The 19,691-nt window shown below is 49.8% G+C and overlaps 5 protein-coding genes across 5 annotated transcripts; 2 read left to right on the top strand and 3 right to left on the bottom strand.

Moving 5' to 3' along the window:
• Nucleotides 1–1,977: 1,977 nt before the first annotated feature.
• On the top strand, nt 1,978–2,544 carry MAM_06437 (uncharacterized protein; the record flags this gene model as incomplete). Its single annotated transcript, XM_040825235.1, has 2 exons — nt 1,978–2,247; nt 2,311–2,544. 2 exons carry the CDS (start codon nt 1,978–1,980, stop codon nt 2,542–2,544), a joined length of 504 nt encoding a protein of 167 aa, XP_040676662.1.
• Nucleotides 2,545–7,845: 5,301 nt separating this feature from the next.
• On the bottom strand, nt 7,846–12,133 carry MAM_06438 (cullin binding protein CanA; the record flags this gene model as incomplete). Its single annotated transcript, XM_040825236.1, has 4 exons — nt 7,846–8,310; nt 8,400–8,738; nt 8,799–11,864; nt 11,918–12,133. The coding sequence occupies 4 exons, from the start codon at nt 12,131–12,133 to the stop codon at nt 7,846–7,848; spliced, it is 4,086 nt and encodes a 1,361-aa protein (XP_040676663.1).
• Nucleotides 12,134–12,676: 543 nt separating this feature from the next.
• Nucleotides 12,677–14,292, bottom strand: MAM_06439 (Protein prenyltransferase; the record flags this gene model as incomplete). Its single annotated transcript, XM_040825237.1, has 3 exons — nt 12,677–13,530; nt 13,582–14,181; nt 14,241–14,292. 3 exons carry the CDS (start codon nt 14,290–14,292, stop codon nt 12,677–12,679), a joined length of 1,506 nt encoding a protein of 501 aa, XP_040676664.1.
• Nucleotides 14,293–14,670: 378 nt separating this feature from the next.
• MAM_06440 (Nuclear transport factor 2 domain containing protein) lies at nt 14,671–15,241 on the bottom strand (the record flags this gene model as incomplete). Its single annotated transcript, XM_040825238.1, has 2 exons — nt 14,671–15,134; nt 15,196–15,241. 2 exons carry the CDS (start codon nt 15,239–15,241, stop codon nt 14,671–14,673), a joined length of 510 nt encoding a protein of 169 aa, XP_040676665.1.
• A 506-nt stretch (nt 15,242–15,747) lies between these two features.
• On the top strand, nt 15,748–18,654 carry MAM_06441 (methionyl-tRNA synthetase; the record flags this gene model as incomplete). The annotated part of the gene is made up of 4 exons (XM_040825239.1): nt 15,748–17,016; nt 17,079–17,557; nt 17,847–17,928; nt 18,037–18,654. The coding sequence occupies 4 exons, from the start codon at nt 15,748–15,750 to the stop codon at nt 18,652–18,654; spliced, it is 2,448 nt and encodes an 815-aa protein (XP_040676666.1).
• Between the last annotated feature and the right edge of the window lie 1,037 nt (nt 18,655–19,691).

Below are 19,691 nucleotides of genomic sequence, written 5' to 3' on the forward strand. Positions count from 1 at the left end.
TAGCTATTACTAGCTATAAAGCTAAGAGGTAATTTATATATAAAATAAAAGTAAAGTAAATTTAAATATATAAGCTATTATAGCTAAATACTAAATATTTATACTTATAGTTATATAATAGTATAAAGCTAGCTTAGCTTACCTTTAAGAAAGCAATAAGCAATATACTATACTAAAATAAACTTTATCTCTAGAGAGAAGAGGCAATTAAAAGTTAGAAGATAAAGTAAATATATAAGTAGAAGCAAGATAGTTTTAGTATAAAGCTAGAGGCAGGCTAGATTTATAAGAACTATATATCTCTCTAAAATATAGCTAGTAAAGCTAGTAATACTTATATATATATAGAAGATAAGTAGATTCTAGCTAGTATAAAGCTAGAGCTAGCTTAAAAAGCAAAAATAAAAGTAGGTAGAGTTTTTCTTTCTATTAAAGAGTTTTCTAAGTTTAATATAAAAAGAAGAAGTACTAGTTATATAGCTCTATAGCTATCTAGAGTATTTAATATATTAAAAAAAGCCTTAAACTTAATATATTATGCTAGAGTAGTAAGTATAACAAAAATAGAGAGCTAACAATATTATAGAGCAGCACATTATTAACTATAAACTTAAGGAGAGAGAAGAGGGAAAGGGGAAGCTCCCTGTCCCCTCTTTTCTACCTATTATATACACGTAGGTCTAATGTACATCCGAAAAGTATCCGACAAGGCACCGACACAGTGCCTTGTCCCCACTCGAGCCTACAGCTCGAGTCCATTACAGTATTTATAAAAAAGACTTAAGCTCACAGCTTAAGTATACATAAGGCACTATGTTAGTGCCTTGTCGGACACTCTTCGGATGCACGTTAGGGCCTATATATATATAGCCGCACGAAAAGGTGAGAAGAGGAACCTCGTCTTCCCCTTTTCTCTCTCCAAGTTTATAGTTAATACTAGTACGCTTACACGCAGTCGCCTGTAAGGCCAGTCCTTGACAGTATTTGCTGTTCTATTTACTTGACGACGGCCTCTTGCAAGCCCGTGCTGTACGGCCGAGCTGTTAAAATGGAAGGTGTGCAGTTTCAGTAGTCCCTAATTCCCTAACCCACAACGCTCAGGTTAGGGAATTCTCTCGGTACAAATACACTTTCAGCCCATGTATAGTCCTCAACAGCATCACCCACTTGTAACTACTGGCTCATTCCAACATGAATTGCTGACGCTGCTACGGAGTACTTGTTTAATCCAGTCAAGAACTATTTGATCGACGTCCTGGCATGGGCCATAGCCGACTTCGCGTATGCTGTTCCCCTTTGTGGCTTGGCCACGAATCAGCTATATTCTCGAGCCCCTGGCTGACCTCCTTCTTGAATCGTCCACTAGTCTGTCTCATCGTGTAGAAATACAGCATAAATGTGCTGTATTTCAAAGTTTCTGATGGTCTCACAATGCTTTGCATGAAGTACACGACCATGTCAAACGCAATCACATGCAAATGGCGACAATAAAACTTCTCAGAGCGGCCTTTGAACGACCAGGTGTTAAACTACTGGTTGCAACGGGATGCAGGCATCGGGGTTATTCCGATCCCGACTGGCAATATCAATGTTGATCCGTTGCGCACAGGGACAGAGAGTTGGAAGTTGCTTTCATCCAGACGTCGACGACTTGCCGCTATTTTTGGTCACGTTTCAAAAACCCATCCCGTGCGCTGTGCAAGAGCCGCATCGGTGCTTGTCTCCAGTGACAAGGTCTCTCTACTGCTGCCCTTGACAAGGATACTTGAAGAGAGACTGCAAAAGTCCTCTTTTCCTACCGCGATAACCGACAGTTGTGATTCGCCGAGTGCCCGTGAGCATATTGCGTCGATGGCTCTGTATATATTTGAGGAAAGCCCTTGACCTCAGTCTCCTCTTCTCTGCAATCCTCACCTCGGTTATCCGCCTGTTGACTTCCCGTGGCATCAAGAACAGAATTCTTCAGGACTTGTCATCATGGAGCTCCCTCGCATCGTTGCCAGTACTCTCAGAGTCCTGCAGGTCGCCGCTGCAGCCATAGTTGCGGGCATCACGGGCTACTTCCTCAACCAGTCAAACGCTAGCACCTGGGATCTTGGACGTTTTATATACGTCGAAGTGGCTGCTTGTCTATCATTGCTGGTCGCCATCGTCTTCCTACTGCCTTACCTCGACGCCTTTATCCAGCTACCCTTGGACATCATCTTGAGCTTGGTGTGGTGGGCAACTTTTGGCTTGCTTTTCCAAGTGAGTTGCGAAATCCCCGTCCGACCTCAAGCATCCCCGGCTTACATTCGGAATACATGATAGTTCTCTGGGTTTCCGTGCGAATGGGTTTTTGAATGGATGGACGTGTCGCCGTTCGATCAGCAGTGCGGCAAGTTCAAGGCGGACATTGCCTTTTCATTGACGGCTGCTATCCTTTGGATGGCATCATCCACACTCAATGTTTGGGTCATTCGCCGTGAGGGCCGACAGGAGGACGCTGATGTTGGGAATCATTATCGCCAGCGAGAGAAACATGGCAGCCCCAGCGTAGTGTAAACTGCTTGGAGCTCGGACAGATTTTTGTGCTGATTTGCAAGCACCGCGGAGTCTGGGCACCCGCAATCCGCTCACGCATAATGTATAATACCCGCTTGGCCGTTTCCTCTTCATGGTTGTGTTCTAGAACATGGTAATAAATGCTAAATTTAGTTTTGCACGTCTTGTTCCCTGCAGCCTTGTCGCCAACATGTGATTGTCGTCGTGGGGCTGGATATCAAACGTCGACTCCTGGAGAATTTTCACATGATAATAATAACTGGCGCACTCGCACCCAGCCAGGCCCTGTCCGCATGACGGCAAGCTCCACACCACCAGCCTTTGACCTGTGCTGCTGGGTGCCTGGCCATGACGTCGCGATGATGGCGATCCACTAAGATCGCTTGGGTGCTAAGCATCCTTGATCGAAACTGTCTGCTTCGAGTATCTGGCAAAGGTCGTCCAGGGAAACATCTAGTGGCCGACGGTCGTAGGCGGCCCGCCTCACCGATGGGCCTCGAAGACTAGCATTGGCCCGACGGACACGGAGAGAAGCTCGGGTCCTGACCCTGATGAATCGACTCATCTGTAACCACAACGAATGAGAAATGTCATCGGATCTGCTGGGATACCGCAGACGACGGGCTAGTTTCACACGAACGACCATTTGCACTATTACTAATGACTGTGAAAACCTACCGACAAGGAACCATTGAGCCCGCGCCGGAAGATGAGACCCTAAAGTGACCGGGTCGATGCTCTCTTGTCCCATGTGATGCGGGTATACCACTCAAGTGTTTTCTGCTGAACTCTAATGTCGCCTGAATTCCGAAGGGTCACCAATCGGTCTCTGGAAAATTCACCCTTTCCGAGGTGGATAAACTCTTGTAACTACGGCGACGAGAGTCGAGTCTTTTCCCAGTTGTAGCTGGCAATGTCCTGTTTCATGTGAAGTAGCAAGAGACTCACGTTATCCCGTCTCGCCCGTTCATGCCATACCAGTCATAAGACTACATGAAAGACGACGTTCCTTGCAACTAAACATGGGCTTGCGAATCCGACCACGCACCTTGGCAAGCTTGTCGATTGAGACAGACACAAACTGTACATGCTCTGGGAGTGAAGTTCGCGTCGTTTACCCAAGTGAGTACAGCATGAATGGTATAGGCTGCAAGGTGCATGTATATGGTCAGACGAGGTGTACGGCATGCGAGTTTGCTGACCTCTTTGCGCGCGGCCTACCAATATGTAGAGACGGAAGTGTATCAAAGACCGAGGCATCGTGCAGGAATAGCGGTGGACCATGCTGCTCCCATCTTGCCGGACTGTTACCCATTGAGCAGTGCAAGCGCCTATCGTCTATATAAGATGGGCAATACACTGCGTTTTCCGAAACATGTGATGGTGCCAAGATGACTCGTGCTCGTACTGTCCGTCTCGGGCTGTTGACGGCGAGGCCGACTGGCCGACGCCTCGTGGTCAAAGGCGCTCGTCCCGACAGCACTCCGATCTCTCGGTCCGACTCTGTCCAGAACCTAACACAACGCCACCGCTGACGAGGGAGAGATCTAACAGGATCCCATAGTCACTCAGACGCATCAGACTGAACAACATCCAGAGGGTGCTTGGTCATTTCTTCAAATGCCACCTCAGCGAGAAGCTGACCGTGGAGGATCTATTGAAACTCCCTGTGATTGCGATGACAGATTGGACGCAACTCCTTGCCATGATTCGATGCGGCATTGAGCAGAGATGATTGTAGGGCAGGCGCCGGAACACACGTGAGTCAGGGACTTGATCGCCAGACAACCAGAGCAGAATAGACTTACAAGGCCAGCAAGAGAAGACGAGCATAAAGGCCAGCGACACGAGAACAGACTCGATTTCAGCATGCGTCAACGCGCTCCTAAACAGAAACGCCTCGGCAGTTTCACCTGGAACTGAGTTGGAATGGCCACAATTATTAGAGACAAAATCTTGAAGAGTGTTACGGACTAGCCCGATTGGGCCATAGCACGTGCTATGACCTGTGACTTGTTCGTGTAAACATCGTGACCGCGAGCCATACCTAGGTAGCCGCTTCCTTTCTTCTCCAGACAGAGATTATATATGTTGACTTACCCTATTGGATGCCGCGCCTTTTTCTCTTTCTAAACCACTTGTTGCAATCCTTCTCTGTGTTTATGTGACCGAACATGGCCAGATGCACTCGACGGGCTGAAAAAAACTCGCCAGACAAAGAGATGTCAGTAAATACAGGGAAAACGGTTACTGCTGTGCAGGACGGTAGAAGAGATGAAGCAAAAAGCAACTACATGTCGTTGGTTCGCCTATGCATCTGCTCCGTATGCGGTCACAAACATGTGCGCAGCCGGGTCGGACTTGTACCCAACAATACCTTTGTCCGCACAAGAATATACTACTGCCAACGTACATCCATTACACGCAGCACCCTGGTCAAGATTCTCAACGCAGGCAGACTATAGAAACGACTTTGGCCTCGCGAGCAGGCCCCGGCGAGCGGCACATCTCCGACCAGCACACGTTTATTATATAAGCTCTCTTCTTGGCCAACGTGAATCGGGATCTGTGGCAGCTCGTGTTTGTCCCAGGCATGGACAGCCAGAGCACTAATATCTAGATTTCACAGCCCTTCTTATAACCTTCGCAAGGTCTTAGGCAAAGCCAACCGGGGGCTGGAATACCACTGTCGGTAGCACAGAGTGCGGCTGTGCAAAGAGAGGCCACGCACGGGGGTCAGGCAGAAAATCGCACGTAGGGAACAAGCCCCTTGTTGCCAACCTAAATGGGCAAGCTGGACAGCAAACTCTTTGGCGATGGGATTCCAACGTCACTGAATACTGGAGTTGAACGGTGGCCACTACAAGTAGTTCTTGCCCGTGTTCAAATCGTGCTCCTCAGTCCATTAGCGAGCCAACTCTTCTTCAACAAAGGCAACTCTGGCTCAAAGGACGTGGCTTTCTCTCATGCCAGCACTGTATGACTTTCGCTAGCTGTGAAATCTCAGCAGAAGACAGGAACCATCATTATGCCTCACAGTCCGAACCGCTTCGGTGGCCCATGTCATTTGCAACGCGAACGACCTGCGGCTCACGCCATTGAGCCGAGGCCAACAACAGTTACACGATATGATCACGAGGCCATGATGGAAGGCAGAGCTCGCAAGCACAACGACCGCCGCGGATGCCTCAGGATATCAGGGTACACCGCTCATGTATATATGTAGAGAGTTGGGACCCAGGTCCGTCGGTATGAATCAATAACCTTTGTGGCCCCGAATCTAGCTATGAGTTTTGAGTAGAATCGAGCCATTTCGAGCCCTGTATCGAGCCCTTGCCACGCCATATACCTTGGTCAACCTTCACGCCGCCGTCTATGCCAGTGGAGTCGACTCATTGTTGCGCATCTGTCCGGAGATCGTAGGATGCATTCGATACCTGATCTTGACCTTGCCGCGGACGTGATCTGGCGAGTCGGACCTATAGATGCTGAAGCGTTCCAATGCAGTGTAATGCATTACCTGTGCCTAGTCCTGCGCCAACATCGTGGACTCAACTTGAGTATTTCCCGGCGATCTGCGAGCTCAAAAGTCATCAGCAAAGACCAAGTCAGTGAGCGCGTGTACCATCATTTCGGTACATACAAGCTCCCCTACATGCAAGATTTGCATGTCTCTTCTTGTCTCGGTATCTATGAAGTGCCTCGTTGGATATGACATGTGACAATATCAGGGGAGCCATGTCTTGGAATCCTAGGGTTCCAGCCATCTGCGGCTTCCCTCCAATATCTCTTGACCCTTTATTGAGATCCTCAACACTTGGGCTTGCCTGACCGGCAACTTCATACTTTTCCTCTACACAGGCACAACTCCAATGGAGCCCGCTTCCACCTCGTCAGCCTCCAAGGGTCAGTGGTCACACTTCGCAAAGGCCACACCGCTGAATTGTGCAGTCCAGGACTTCCTCCGGCGTTGGCAAGACGCTGTAAGTGCTTTCAATGAGCAAAGGGCTCACGACGCCAACTTGCTCCTCGGCTCAGGTGCGTCTGACACTGACGGCCATCGTTCGGCTCTCAAGTCAGGGGGGAGTTCGTCGTCTGAGCTTGGGTTTGGAGGCACATCTCAGGCCGAGCGCAATCTGCTCAGGCTTTGGAAGCTGTCTTGCAACCTCGTGCATTCCTGCACCGTGGCGATCCTTTCGCCTCGTAGCGGATTAATATATGAGACTCCGGGGCCACGAGATCTGACTGAGGGCGGAAATCACTACCATCTTTGGTCCGAGCAGTTTTGTGAAGCGCTTCTCGTACTGGTCTGCCACCCCATGTGCTTATGGCATTTGACATCGCCGCTGACCGGCACTTGGTGGAACGGCTTACAGACAACAATAGCTCAACCTTGCAAGAGCCTCGCGTGTCGTGGAGGCTGTGTATTTGCCAACTATTCTATTCGTCATCGCTTGAAGAGTGTCGGGCTGAGTCTGCCGTATATCGGATTTCTGGCCAGTCCGTACTTTGTAGCTAATGTAGCTAGCTTGGGTGATTGTATACTTTCTGAGCTTGTTTCAGAGTCCACTGCCTTGGAAAGGGACAAGCAAGGCCTTTTCTACGAGGACGTCGTGGCCGACGTTGAGGCTGTGCCGGGTCGTCTCTCCTCAGTGGCAAGGACTTCATCAGGTATTTCCCCTATCCAGGGGTTAGGATCAACTACCCCGAGACATCAACGAGATGGTTGCAACGGCCATTGGGAGATCCCCTGTTCTGGGGCCCTCTCATCCGCTATGTGTGGGCACGTGGTCTTGCAATCGTCTGTACTTTTTCCTACTCTTCCTTCTATCAGGTTCTTCGTCAGGAACCTCTCCTTATCTTGGTCTGTGGTGCTGGTCATGTTGCCCTGCTCATTATCGGGTCCGGGTTCGTCACTTCCAAAGTGGCCGGAGGTTTTGGTACCACCGATGCGGAGGGTATAAGGGAAATTGCATGTTCGAGCAAAAACTTCACATCAAAACTTACAGTCAGAAAAGACAGATACTCCTGAGACTAACGTAGATGAGGTGGAAGAGTGAGCTGGAGCCCAAGTATCATAGAACAGGATAAAGAACGGGTGAGACGAGATTAACAGTACCAGTGTGGTGTCTGTCGATGGCAACAAGACCCCCAAGTTTCAACTGCACATATATTAAACTTGGAATCAAGCAAGCTCAGATGTGCGGACGAGCCTAAACGCATATATGCATCATTTCTCTGTATGGCCTACGAAAGCAATCCACCCTGCTTTTTCCCTCTTAATGAGCAATGCGTACTCAATTACATCATTTGGGACTGGAGCTCCTTTGTCTCCTCCCTCAGGCCCTTCAACTGCTTGTCAAATTCCTTGTTGACCCATTCCCAGTATGAGGTCCAAATACCAGCTGCCCCAGCATTGCTAGTAACAGCGCCAGCACTACCAGTCATGGCCTTCATCTTATCTCCGAGCAATAGCGTGACCCTCAACACACTCTTGTTTGCCTCTTCTTGCTTCTCCACATCTTGTTTAACGGCGTTCTCCTTGAGCTTGACGGATAATACTCCTCGATATGCTTCTGCAATCGAGTCAAGTCTCCGAGCTGTCTCGTCTGGATCTATGACAATGAGCTTTGACACCATGAGGTTGCAGAGCTGTCGGATATCATTGTCGTCCTTCAGGCCAGCCATTACGCGATCATAAAAGTCGACATTATTGATCCGCGTAAACACGGTCTCCATTAGGGCGTACAAGGTTTCGTAGGCGCTCTGATTTGCGAAATCATTAGCAGACTGCGGGACCAACCACAAAAAAAAAGGGGGGGGGGTGACAGAGGGGCAGGGCATATCGACCATACTTTTCGGACTTCCAAGCCATCATCTACGGTGTGTTTAAACGGGCCTAACATGACCTCCTTGACAAGCTCAGGCTTAATTATGGATTCTCTCAGCACAAAGTGCACGAGGTCACCAAGACGTGGCAGAATAAGATCTGGCTTGTTGTGTGCCGCAGAGTTGAGGGTCGACATGGCCAGTCTTCGGATTTCTGTGTCCGTATCTTGCAACATCACCAGAAGCATGTCGATCAGGTAGTTCTTCAGCTCGGCATCAAACGCTTCCTCGCTCTCAGGGAGAGTGTATCGGACAGCCTGCACAGCCATGCCCCGGATGCCTGATGATGTGTTCTTGAGTAGCGTCTAGAGCGGATTAGCGATGAAAAAAGCCTCGCCTCAAACGGACAAGAGTTCAAGGAATACCTTTAGCTTGGCCATAAAAGAGCCGGGGTCGATTATCACTAATCGTCCTACGCATTCAGCGCAGACAACTCTGTTGTCGGCGATTTCCGAGGCTTGAAGTAGTTGGTTCCAAATAGGAACGGCATATTCTTGTATGTCAGATTGGACAGTAATGGATTGAAGAATCTCCTTTACAGACTGGATCAGAAGATACTGAGTGTTTCCTCCTGCTTGCATCTTTTCCAAAATGACAGGCAGGAACTCTGAGGCGTTGCCTGATCCAGCGCGGCCAAGTGCAATGGCGGCTGCAAGCGATACTTTGTCAGGTTCTGAGTGAAACTGGCGCAAGAACAAGTCTGGTTTCATTGGTGATGCTGGCCCAAGCCGCATACCAGTCTCTCCCAGGACAGCAAGGGCAAGGCTGACACGAGCGCCATCCCCCTTCTTAGAGCTATTCTCCAGCTCAGAGATGAAGCTATCAACAGAGACCCCCGCTGAAGTGTCCCCCGTGACAAGCAATGTGCCGATAACTTTGCCCACTACAGACGGGTCTCCGGAGATACTAACATCCTTGAGTAGCCCGCGCATGAGTGGCTGGCCAACACCGCTTTCACCAATCCTGGCCATCAGCTCCAGGAGCTGGTCCAGGGCGATTCCCGCAAAATGAGACTTCAAGAGCTGGCAGAGGGCAGCAACCATTTGTTGGGAAACGGTAATGTTGGAGTGTGATGGTGTTAGGCTGGCGAGTATAACCAGAGCAGGTCCAAGTAGATGGGTGTCGCTGTTCGTGACGACTGGCATTAATGCGGAAACAACGCCATTGACCGTCTCCTCCTCAAGCTGATCCTTGGAGGCATTCGACAAGATGAGATGTTTCAAAGCATTAACACTTGAGCCTCGCAAAGATCGATTTGCCTTGCGGAGTTGGGCTGAGAGTTCAAGTGCAACGTCCTGAATCCAACCTTTCTCAAGTTCATCAGAGCTAGATGCGAATGCCGCCACATTATCTACAGCGCGCACCGCAGCAAGTCGAGTGGTTTCGTTCTTAAGCCTCTCACGCAATACGTTGAGAGCCTTCATCCGCCTGTCTGCAGATAAAAGACTGGAACCATCGCCCGAAGTCCTCGAGATCAAAACCCCCAGTGCGTGAATGGCTCCTTGGCGGACTTCGGCATCGGCATCGTTTGCCGAACCCTTGTCCATAAGGACTTCATAAAGTGATTCCAATTCGGCCATGAACCTGGAGCCTGAATTTTTGGAACGCGGTGGAGTAATGGCTTTCACAAGTTCTTCGGCAGTTTTGATGGCCTCGCTCGAAATCTTGTAGAACCGATCATGAACTGCGGCAGCAACTCCAGCAACGATCATCGTTAGATAAGGCTGGAGAATCGACGATGAGTGCGTCTTCGAGATGTCGCTAATCAATCTCAAAGTTGCGATGCGAAGTGTACTAAATGTTGCCGATGCAGAACCCCCAGCAGAGGCCAAAGATGAAGCTGTGGCCCCATGCCCTGTGGACTTTGCAGCATCAAGGACCGGACCGATAAGATCTGGGAAAAAAAGAGCCAGGCCGCCCCGCTGCACCAACACAATGTCATCCAAAAGATTGATAACAGACTGTTTTGTGGGCACAGTTTTGCCCTTGAGTTGTTTGATGGATGCCTTCACTATACCAGGTGTAAGTTGTGCCAAGTCTGCGCGAGGGCCGGTGGCAGGTACCTTCTCAAGGACTGGCGAAGTGAGACCGGAGCCCGCCATGAACTGCGAGATTGTCGTTGCGGTTCCGGCACTGCTCTGTCTCCGGCGCTTGCGGTGAAGCGGCGCCGGCGCCACGGCCAAGGGAGGATCAAAATCGTCCGAGGAGAGATTGGCCACATGTAAGCCTTCACCAGTCTTCCGAATCAGAAGTGCCAAGGCCGAAATAATCTCCAGTCGAACGTTCTCTTCGCGTTCATCGATACGCCTAATTAGGGAAGGAGCAGCGTCTCTATACAACACGCCGTTATCTAGCAGGTCTCCGCTGCCACGGGTTGATATGAGGGTGTATAGAATTTTGGCGGCACAGCGACGGACTTTCCAACTGGCATCGTCGTCGTCGTCCTCAAATCCATCGTCGGCGTCATATTCATCATCGTCGTCTTGTTGGTCCTCATCGTCATCCATGTCGACATCGTCATCTTCCTCATTGACTGCATAGTTGGGATCGTACTTGAGGTATCGAAGTGTGGCCGCAATGACTTCGGCGGTGTATCGACGCATTTCTTGGGGGCAGGAAGCCAGGAACGCCTCAATCGATACCAGGGCCGCTTCCCGGACTTCATTGAATTCAAGGCCAAGGTCTTCCCCGTCATTGAGCTTCTCCAGGTGATGTTGAAGCTCTTCCTCAGAAAGTTCTTTGAGCATCAGTGGCGCAGTGTCCCGAATATGGGCTTCGAATCGAACAGGGATGGACCGGGCCATACTCGACACAATGGAGATGTAGAGACGTCGTGAAACAGGACCGGTGCCAGGGTCAGAGAGTCTAGATGCCAGTCTTTGAATTACGTCCCGCAGGTGCTCGTCCGCTAAGTAGACAGCAAGCATAGAAATGGCAACGACCGCTCGTTTCTTCACGACGGAAGAATGTCTGCTGCTCTCAAGAAGCTGCATAACCACATGTTGCATGGCTTCGACCTCGACAGGTTCAAGAAGTGGCCCAAAACACCGTACCACTTCTATCAATACGTCAACGGTTTCAGCATTGGCATCATCTCCTTGCAGCATACCGGCAGGTACAGCGGGTAACGATATGTCGGTCGTTTGTCGACTTGGTGTGGCCGCATTCGGACCGATGAGACGAGGAATAAGAACTCGTCGAATGGCGTCGTATGATTGCTGAACATCATGAGTTGTAGGGATTCCCGGAACTGGGCGAGGAAGCGCTATTATCACAGATCGCAGCGCGAGTGAGGTGACGGCATTGTCGACCGAGTTCTTCAGTACCATCGAAGATAGCTTGTCGATCATGGGCGCAATAATAGCCATGGGGACTTTGCCGACAAGGGGCGCGACACTGCGAGGGACTGTTAGAACCTGGACGGCTTTTTCCTTTGAGACGAGTTGTGGTTTGAAGCAGACCATTTAATAGCCATATTTTGCACTTCACCGTTCTGATCATCGAGCGTCTTGATAATGCTTTCAACCGCTCGAGCTGCCGTGTTGTAGTCATGTTGAAGAAAATCGGGTTTGGCTATGTTCAATACGTGTAGGAGATCATTCAAGGACATGAATCGAAAGTCCGGATCGGCATCGCCCAGCTTGGAAATAAGGCTTGTGACCGACTGCGGTGTCGGGTTGATGTTAGCGGTTGCCGCCATGCTCGCAGCTCGGGCTTATGCCAGCGGGTGTGACGACGGGTCAGCGTCGACTCCACTGAGCTTTCGGGACAAGAAGATGTGCACAGGAAGATAGGTTTCGCCGATGCTAGAGCGATTTGCGCTTTCTTTCCCAAATTTTACCACGCGAGGCAATCTTGGGTTGCCTCGAGGCTAGAAAGGCAGCTCCGTGGCCGTTGTGGCGAAGTGCACAAGCTGAAGAGAGACGGGAGGGTGGTGGGAACGGCAGATGACGACCTTGGTGGGGTCCATGTGTTGTCTGATTTCGAGCTTGGAGCTCGTAGGCAGGCGCGCGGGCAACGAGCTGCATGTGAGCTCCAGAATTCCTGAACGGTACGCCCGAACTTGATCAGCCTCCCCGCGCTTACGAAGGATATCTGTGTAAAGCATTTTCCCATCAAGTTGCCAAAATCTTTTTTTATGATTATTGCAAAAAGTCTTCGCAAGTGCTCCCATGTTTAAGCTTCGACAAGTGCAGATGTGTCTCGCGAGCCTTCAATAACAAACACATTCATGCCAACACCACTACTCTATTGCCTCTCCCAGTTCAGACGCTCTAAACTTCCAATATCCTTCGCGTACTGGATCCCATTTCTCCCAAAGCCTCTGCAGACAGAGCCTGGCTTTGCTAATGTTACCAGCCTGGCGATAGATGTCAACCAGTATATCCAAAGCATGAGAGCTTTTCACATCCTCGCCATCAGCACCCAAATTAGATATAAACTGCTCCGAGAATTCACGAACACCTGACAGATCTCTGCCACCCTTGGCAAGCACTCCTCGGAGGTAATTCCAGCTGGATTGGTTTTGGGGCGCTAAAGCGATCTTTTCTTTTGCATAGTCCATTTCTCTATCGATGAGGGAGCCAGGGACTTTCGGGTCATGTGCAGTGGCAGGTAGATTCGGTGTGGCAACACTGTTCGAGAAGACTAGAAAAATTCGCACATCGTCTTCAATCAAATTTTGTGTCGCAGCCAGCTCAGCGACGTTCCACATGCCAAGTTTCCTCACCAAATATTGCCTAAAGGACCAGACATGATAGTTTTTCGTGTCTTCTTCAAGCATACTGTTAATAAACTGTGTTTCAGTCCTTGCCAAGTTCTTGATCGTTTCTTCATCTCCATCAATGCTTGGGAAGTAGTAGTCTAGCAAAAGCTGGCGGTGGTGCCATATTTGATAGTTCTTTAGGTTCTCCAGGGCTACCTGGTTCAGCCACTCGATCTCTTCAGGGACGGGCAAATTCAATGTCTGAATAATCTTGAAGCGATATAGCCACACGGTGTAGTGTGCAGGATTCATAGAAATGACGTGTTCCGTGAGGCGAAGACATCTGGGGGAGCACTCGTCTGCAGCCATAACAGCGCGAAGATACGATGTGGCTAGGCACGTCAGGAGTGCTTCATCAGGCTTCAGGAAAGTAAAGTACATACCTTCCGCATAGTCGTCGGGGTAGGCAATCTTGGCGAGGGCATCATCGGGTTCACTGTAGGGTATGGGGATTACGTCGTCCCATTCTGGGTTGTTGGACATAGAACCCGCACTATGCCCATAAAGATCTTTGTTCAAGGTAGCCATGTCTTTCCGTCTCGTCTTTTCTTCATCCAATTCTTCGTTCGAGACGTCTCTGCCCCTAGCGATTGCTTTACGTCGTTTGGCAAGGAACTGGTGATGAAGAATGTCCAGAGACGCCAGCCGAGCTTGCTTTACCGAGCGCCTTTCAAAATTCTCAAGCTGATATGTGCCAATGTCGCGGCCGGTTTTGTCCTTGCCCCAGCAGTGTCCCTGTCGAAGGCGGCGAATGGGCAGTCCGTCTTTCGTGACTTGTTTCCAGTAATCTCTTTCTGTCTTATTAGACAAAGAGATCTTGTGATCGGCGATTGGTTGAATGAGATTTGAGTAGATAAAAACTTTTCTCTCCGCGGGAGTTAAACCCGGGAAGCCAGCTTCTTCAAATCGCCTTTGGACGGGGTTCGTCTGGTAGTAGCGCTGACAAGTTCGATCGTTCAGTGTTTCTGGGTTTAGTTCAGGAGCTGCTTGGAGTTTTACGTCAGTCCAAGCTGCAACAATATTCCGTAACCAGCCGAAATACCTTTGGACTCCGGATTGCTCGCCTTTGTCACCACTCTCGCCTTGGGCGGCATGGTTGTAGCGTGGATGGCCTTGAATGGTCAAAATTGGCGGGGATGGTGTGAGAAAAGGTATTGTTCTTGCACGCTCCACCGTAATTTGGTCAGCGTTGGGCGCCCAGCTTGAACGGCTGCATGCCATCACTAGACTTAACAATCTCTTCACATGAAGCACAATAATGAGAATAGAAATTCATTTAAATAAAGAAGTAATAGCACCCCCACTCCCCAAGTTCCGAATAGAGCCCAAATTAACCGAACGCCATAGCAAGAACAAGATGTGATTTTCTTCTTTGATCCAAGATGACAGCCGGTAGTGCCAGCGCCAGGACAAATATGAGATCTTCGTCATTTCCCTTGCCATTCAATCGTGAGCACCTCCATTTTACTTGCTTACAATGCGCGAAAGTTTTGCGACATGATGAGCCAACGTTTGATGCCTCGAGGAGGGTTCCTGGCCATAGAATCCCAGTTTGGTACTAGCACGAAGGTCTCGTTGAACATTTTCCGAGGTGCTTCCCGTCCCTTGCCGAATTGAACTCTTCCCATTGTCGTGACCACAATAGTCATTCGGCCACCATTCTTTTCTACTCGGTTATTATCGTGGATATGCTCAGGTGCGCCGTACTGTGACGAAGGGTTGATAACGTGCGCATCTAGAGATTCTATCTCGTAGCGCACGCCTTGCCCTTGCGCATCTAGTAGCTTGGTGTAATCGGCAGGTGCCGCAAGGACGGAGCCGTTGATAGAAATATCGGCAGCAATTGAGTACCGCGATGAGGAATTTATGTAGAAGGGAAGTAGCGTCGATCGACTGTTCAAGGCCTGGTAGTAGTGACTGACGAAGGTCTCCGCAGCTGGACGTGCAAGTCTGTAAGAATCATGTCGAATCTTTGAGCTTTCTTGGTATCGTCTTACCTTCGCTGGAGGCTTTGACCTGAGTGTCTGAGTCCGGGAGAGGCATATTGTTAGGTCGGCGAAACAAAAGCGCGATCATGGCGTTGCAGAATGGATGCGGGATAAGACCCTGCTGTTCTCCGCGCTCCGTACTGTGTGGTTCGTTGTCGGCCCGGCCCAGTTCGCACAGTATCTAGATATCCTTTGGTCTCTGCTCTTCTACCACCAGGTTGTGTTGTGTTCTCCAGATAGACATTGGCAAGGCATCACAAAAAAATGCGACGATTGTCGCCCCGAACCGTCAGACACTCACTCCAAGGCCATTCAAAGTTCTTGACACCGCTCAAATGCAGCTGCAGCAGAAGTTCTGGATCCCAGCGGACCCCCCAAGCGCGATGGAACACCTCCGCCAGCTCTTCGACTGCAACGAGGGACAAGCCCTATTACATTACAACTCCAATTTTCTATGTGAACTCTGGTATGGATGACATTTGAGTCTCGCTTGAGCATTGATTAAGCTTGTATGCTTACTTTTGGGGGACTTCAGCGCCCCATATCGGGCATCTTTACACCATGGTTCTCGCCGACGTGCTGAAGCGATGGCAGCAACTCAAGGGCAAGAAAACTTTTCTTCTGACAGGAACTGACGAGCACGGCATGAAAATCCAACGAGCCGCTGCCAAAGAGGGAATACCGCCCAAGGAATTTTGCGACAGCAACTCGAACAAGTTTCGGGAGCTGGCCGCCGCTGGCGATATCTCCTACGATGCCTTCATACGAACGACGCAGGTGGAGCATAAAGAAGCAGTCAGCGAATTCTGGCTCAAGCTGAAACACACTCTACCGGAAAACTTGGGGCTGTACAAAGGGACGCATGAAGGGTGGTACGCTGTCAGCGATGAGTGCTTCTATCCAGAGGACCTAGTTCGGCCGGACATTGTACCTCAAACAGGGAAGAAGATTATGGTGAGTGACGAAACAGGAAGCGAGGTTGAATGGATCAAGGAAGAAACGTGGTTTTTCCCCTTGACTAAATACAGAGATGCTCTTCTGAAATTCTATGACGAGAATCCACATTGGATAACGCCAACATATCGGATGAACGAGGTTCGCAACTGGGTCGAAAATCATTTGGAAGATTTGTGCATCACGAGGCCTGCGGCTCGATTAAGTTGGGGCATCCCAGACCCCGAGGATCGTACTCAGACAATATATGTTTGGGTCGATGCTTTGATCAATTACCTCACTCAGGCAGGCTATGGCAGGAAATGGCATTCTCCACCTGATGAGATGGGAATCTGGCCCGCGGATGTGCAGATCATCGGAAAGGATATCTTGCGATTTCATGCCGTCTACTGGCCAGCCCTCCTCATGGCCCTAGATTTGCCCCTTCCTAAGCAGTTGCTATGCCACAATCATTGGACAATGTCCAACCGGAAAATGTCGAAATCGCTTGGCAATGTGGTCAACCCCTTCTTTGCCATGCAACGTTGGGATATTGACCCTTTGCGGTATTTTCTAATGCGAAACGGAAGCCTTGCTAAGGACATGAGCTACTCAAATCAGTTGATCGGATCAATTTATGCCAAGGAGCTTCAGGCGAATATTGGCAACCTCTTTTACAGGATTGCCCGACCAAAGGTGACCTCGAAATGGTCAACTCTCGAGGCTGTCACGGCTTTCCGCAATGGTGCGTTCAAGGGAATATCTGACCATGCTTCGCACCAACTCTTTGTCAGCTTGGATGAGCATATGGAGAAGATCACTCCAGCATTTTCCGAAGAAATGAAGAAGTACAACACTGCAGGTGCTGTTCGCGAAGTTTTTGATCTCCTTCGTGAGGTAGGTCTGACCTACGTGGGCGAGCCTTTTTTTTTTTTTGGAACAATACTGACAAGTTGCAGACAAATCGTTACGTCTCCGACACTGAACCATGGAATCTCGTCAAGAAGTCCGACCCTCAGATTCGGATATTACTCAATCTAGTTATTTACAATTGCGCGGAAGCATTACGTATCGCTGGCATCCTGCTGCAACCAATCATGCCTACCAAGGCATCCTTGCTATTAGATGAACTCGCAGTCAGGCAAGATAGACGGACTCTCAAATATGCGTCCAAGGGCAAGGACGCTGACTACGGCACCGAAGCAAAGACGGGGGACCCAACAGCCAGATTAAAGAAATGGGACACGATCTTCCCCCCAACACCGAATTCAAATGACTCCGACGCCGAGGTCATGGAGCAACTGAGATTGGCGTTCTATGACAAAACAAAAAACAGGATGAATCAAGTTGCGGAGCTCCTGGCTATGGAGGCTCGAATTGGAGAAGAGGCTGCGACAAAAATGCTGACGGAAATGCATGCTGCGAAGTTGAAGCGTCGGTAATTTTTGTTTGTGTACGGAGCGCATTCAGCGACCTGTCCGCAAAGCTTTGTAAGAAAACTTCTGTCACGAGAACCGATCATAGGGTGCAAAATAGAATACCGCAGCGTTAAATGGCGAAACCCCTACGGAAACACGCCGTGGTTCCATTGTTGACGTAGACGTGGCCCCAAAAGCTGCCCACTTTGACGAACTCAACTTTGCAAAAATTTGTGTCGCTTCGGCTTAGGCCGTGCGCATCCGGGCAGACAGCGTCAATTGCGAAAATGAGAGTCAATCACGGCACAGGCAAGTTGAGCAAGCTGATGACGTCGCATTGCAGCGATTGACACGGCCTAGGCATCAGTACGAACAAGGTGGTGTTGGTGCCGTATGAAGCGCATCACGTCGGGAAATACCACAGTTGGATGGCAGATCCGGTATTTAACCAGCCACAACCGCATCTGCGACATGCATTGCGATCTAACTCGGGTGGCAGGCAGTTCAAGAAGCGACAGCGTCCGAGCCACTGACTTTGGAGGAGGAATACGAGAACCAGCAATCGTGGCGGTCTGCCCACGAAAAGCTCACATTCATAATCTGTCAGGCACTGCCTGCTGCAGCCCGGACGTGGCCCTCAGTCGAGGCGAAAGTGGTGGACGCAGGTGACCGCATGATTGGGGACATTAACTTCTTTATTTACCAAGATGATGAGCCCGAGGAAACGTCACAGGACCGCAGGGCCAAGGTTGCCTTGAGGGGGGAAATCGATGTCATGATTGCAAACAAGGAGCATCGCGGGCAAGGGTTCGGAAGCGCCTCAGTGCGAGCCTTGCTGATGTATTTGCGGAAAAACATGGAACCCATACTGAAGGAGTACGCATGCGGTCTAACCCTTGGACAAGGGGTTGAAATGGTTGGATTAATGGTCAAGATTCAGGAAGGAAATACTGGCAGCAGGAGATTGTTCGAGAAGCTGGGGTTTGAGCAGGTTGGTGACGTGAATTATTTCGGCGAGGTGATGCTGGTTCTTCCGTGGGGCAAGGCCGAGAGCCTGGTTGACGGATGGCTGAGCTCGGGCGAAGCATATCGAGAGGTCAGGTACGAAACGTCATAGAGGCATTGCGAGCCATCTTGAGGATGATGAACCCCGTCGCGGGCAGTCGATGAACTCGCAAGTGTGACAACGGTATAGCTGGTCGAGTGCTCCGTACGGAGGCCAAAGTCTGCGTTTCGTCGTATTTCTTTTCCTCAGCAAGTAGGCTTTTCTCCATCGTCGGTGGTGGGGGCTCAGGGAAACTATCAGTTTCCCGCTCCTCTTGATCAGGGTCTATATCACGCCAAACCTTCCGAGCTTCGCTGTATACGCGGAGAAAAAAGAACCAGTCGTCCCAGCCTGAAGAAAATCGTAGCAGCTTATCTGGGATGGGAATTGCTGGCTGTTCATAGATTAGAGCTCGCATTTCAGGCTCCACGCTGAAATAGTAGAAGGTATAGCTTCGAGCCTCAGCACACAACAAACATGGCGAGCGCGGATACGAATACAATTTAAGAAAGGAAAAGGTGATTAGAGAATTTTGCAGAGAGTTTGGAAGGGCGCGAGATTCATCGAGTGGATGAAAGGCGATGATGTAGTTGGGATGAAAGGCGATGATGTAGTTGGCAGAGTGACCAATTTACCCGGGTAGATAGGAGCTGGAGGGAGGAAAAGGGCGGGCGATGGTGTTGGTACTCAACGCTGCCACATACGCTGATCCAGACTGCACAACATCATATAGCAATTTGGTGGACGGAGCAGAACAGAGCTGCTTCGTTTTTGAGTCCCTCAACTACTTACGGCAGGTATTGTTGCGAAGCTTCGACCCAGTTTCGAGGATAGGACGGCATGTGTCTCGTCTTCTCTCTTCTTGCATACCCTACATCTCCTGTGGCATAACGCTCATAATGTGACGAATGTATCAGGTTGTCGTCCAACGGAATCCGTCTTTGGTAGCGGTACATCAAGTTCCCTTATTATTAAGGCATAAGCAATCGGTAGCCCGCGCTCTCCGTATTCTTCAAGAGGGCCATAATCTAATTAGATGCCAGGCTCAAGGAGTCGCATGAATAAAAAGAGCATTGAGTAGGACCTAGGTACAAATCGGTAAATGGTAG

Source organism: Metarhizium album (genome assembly GCF_000804445.1).
Source record: "Metarhizium album ARSEF 1941 chromosome Unknown scaffold_21, whole genome shotgun sequence".
In the NCBI taxonomy this organism is placed as follows: domain Eukaryota; kingdom Fungi; phylum Ascomycota; class Sordariomycetes; order Hypocreales; family Clavicipitaceae; genus Metarhizium; species Metarhizium album.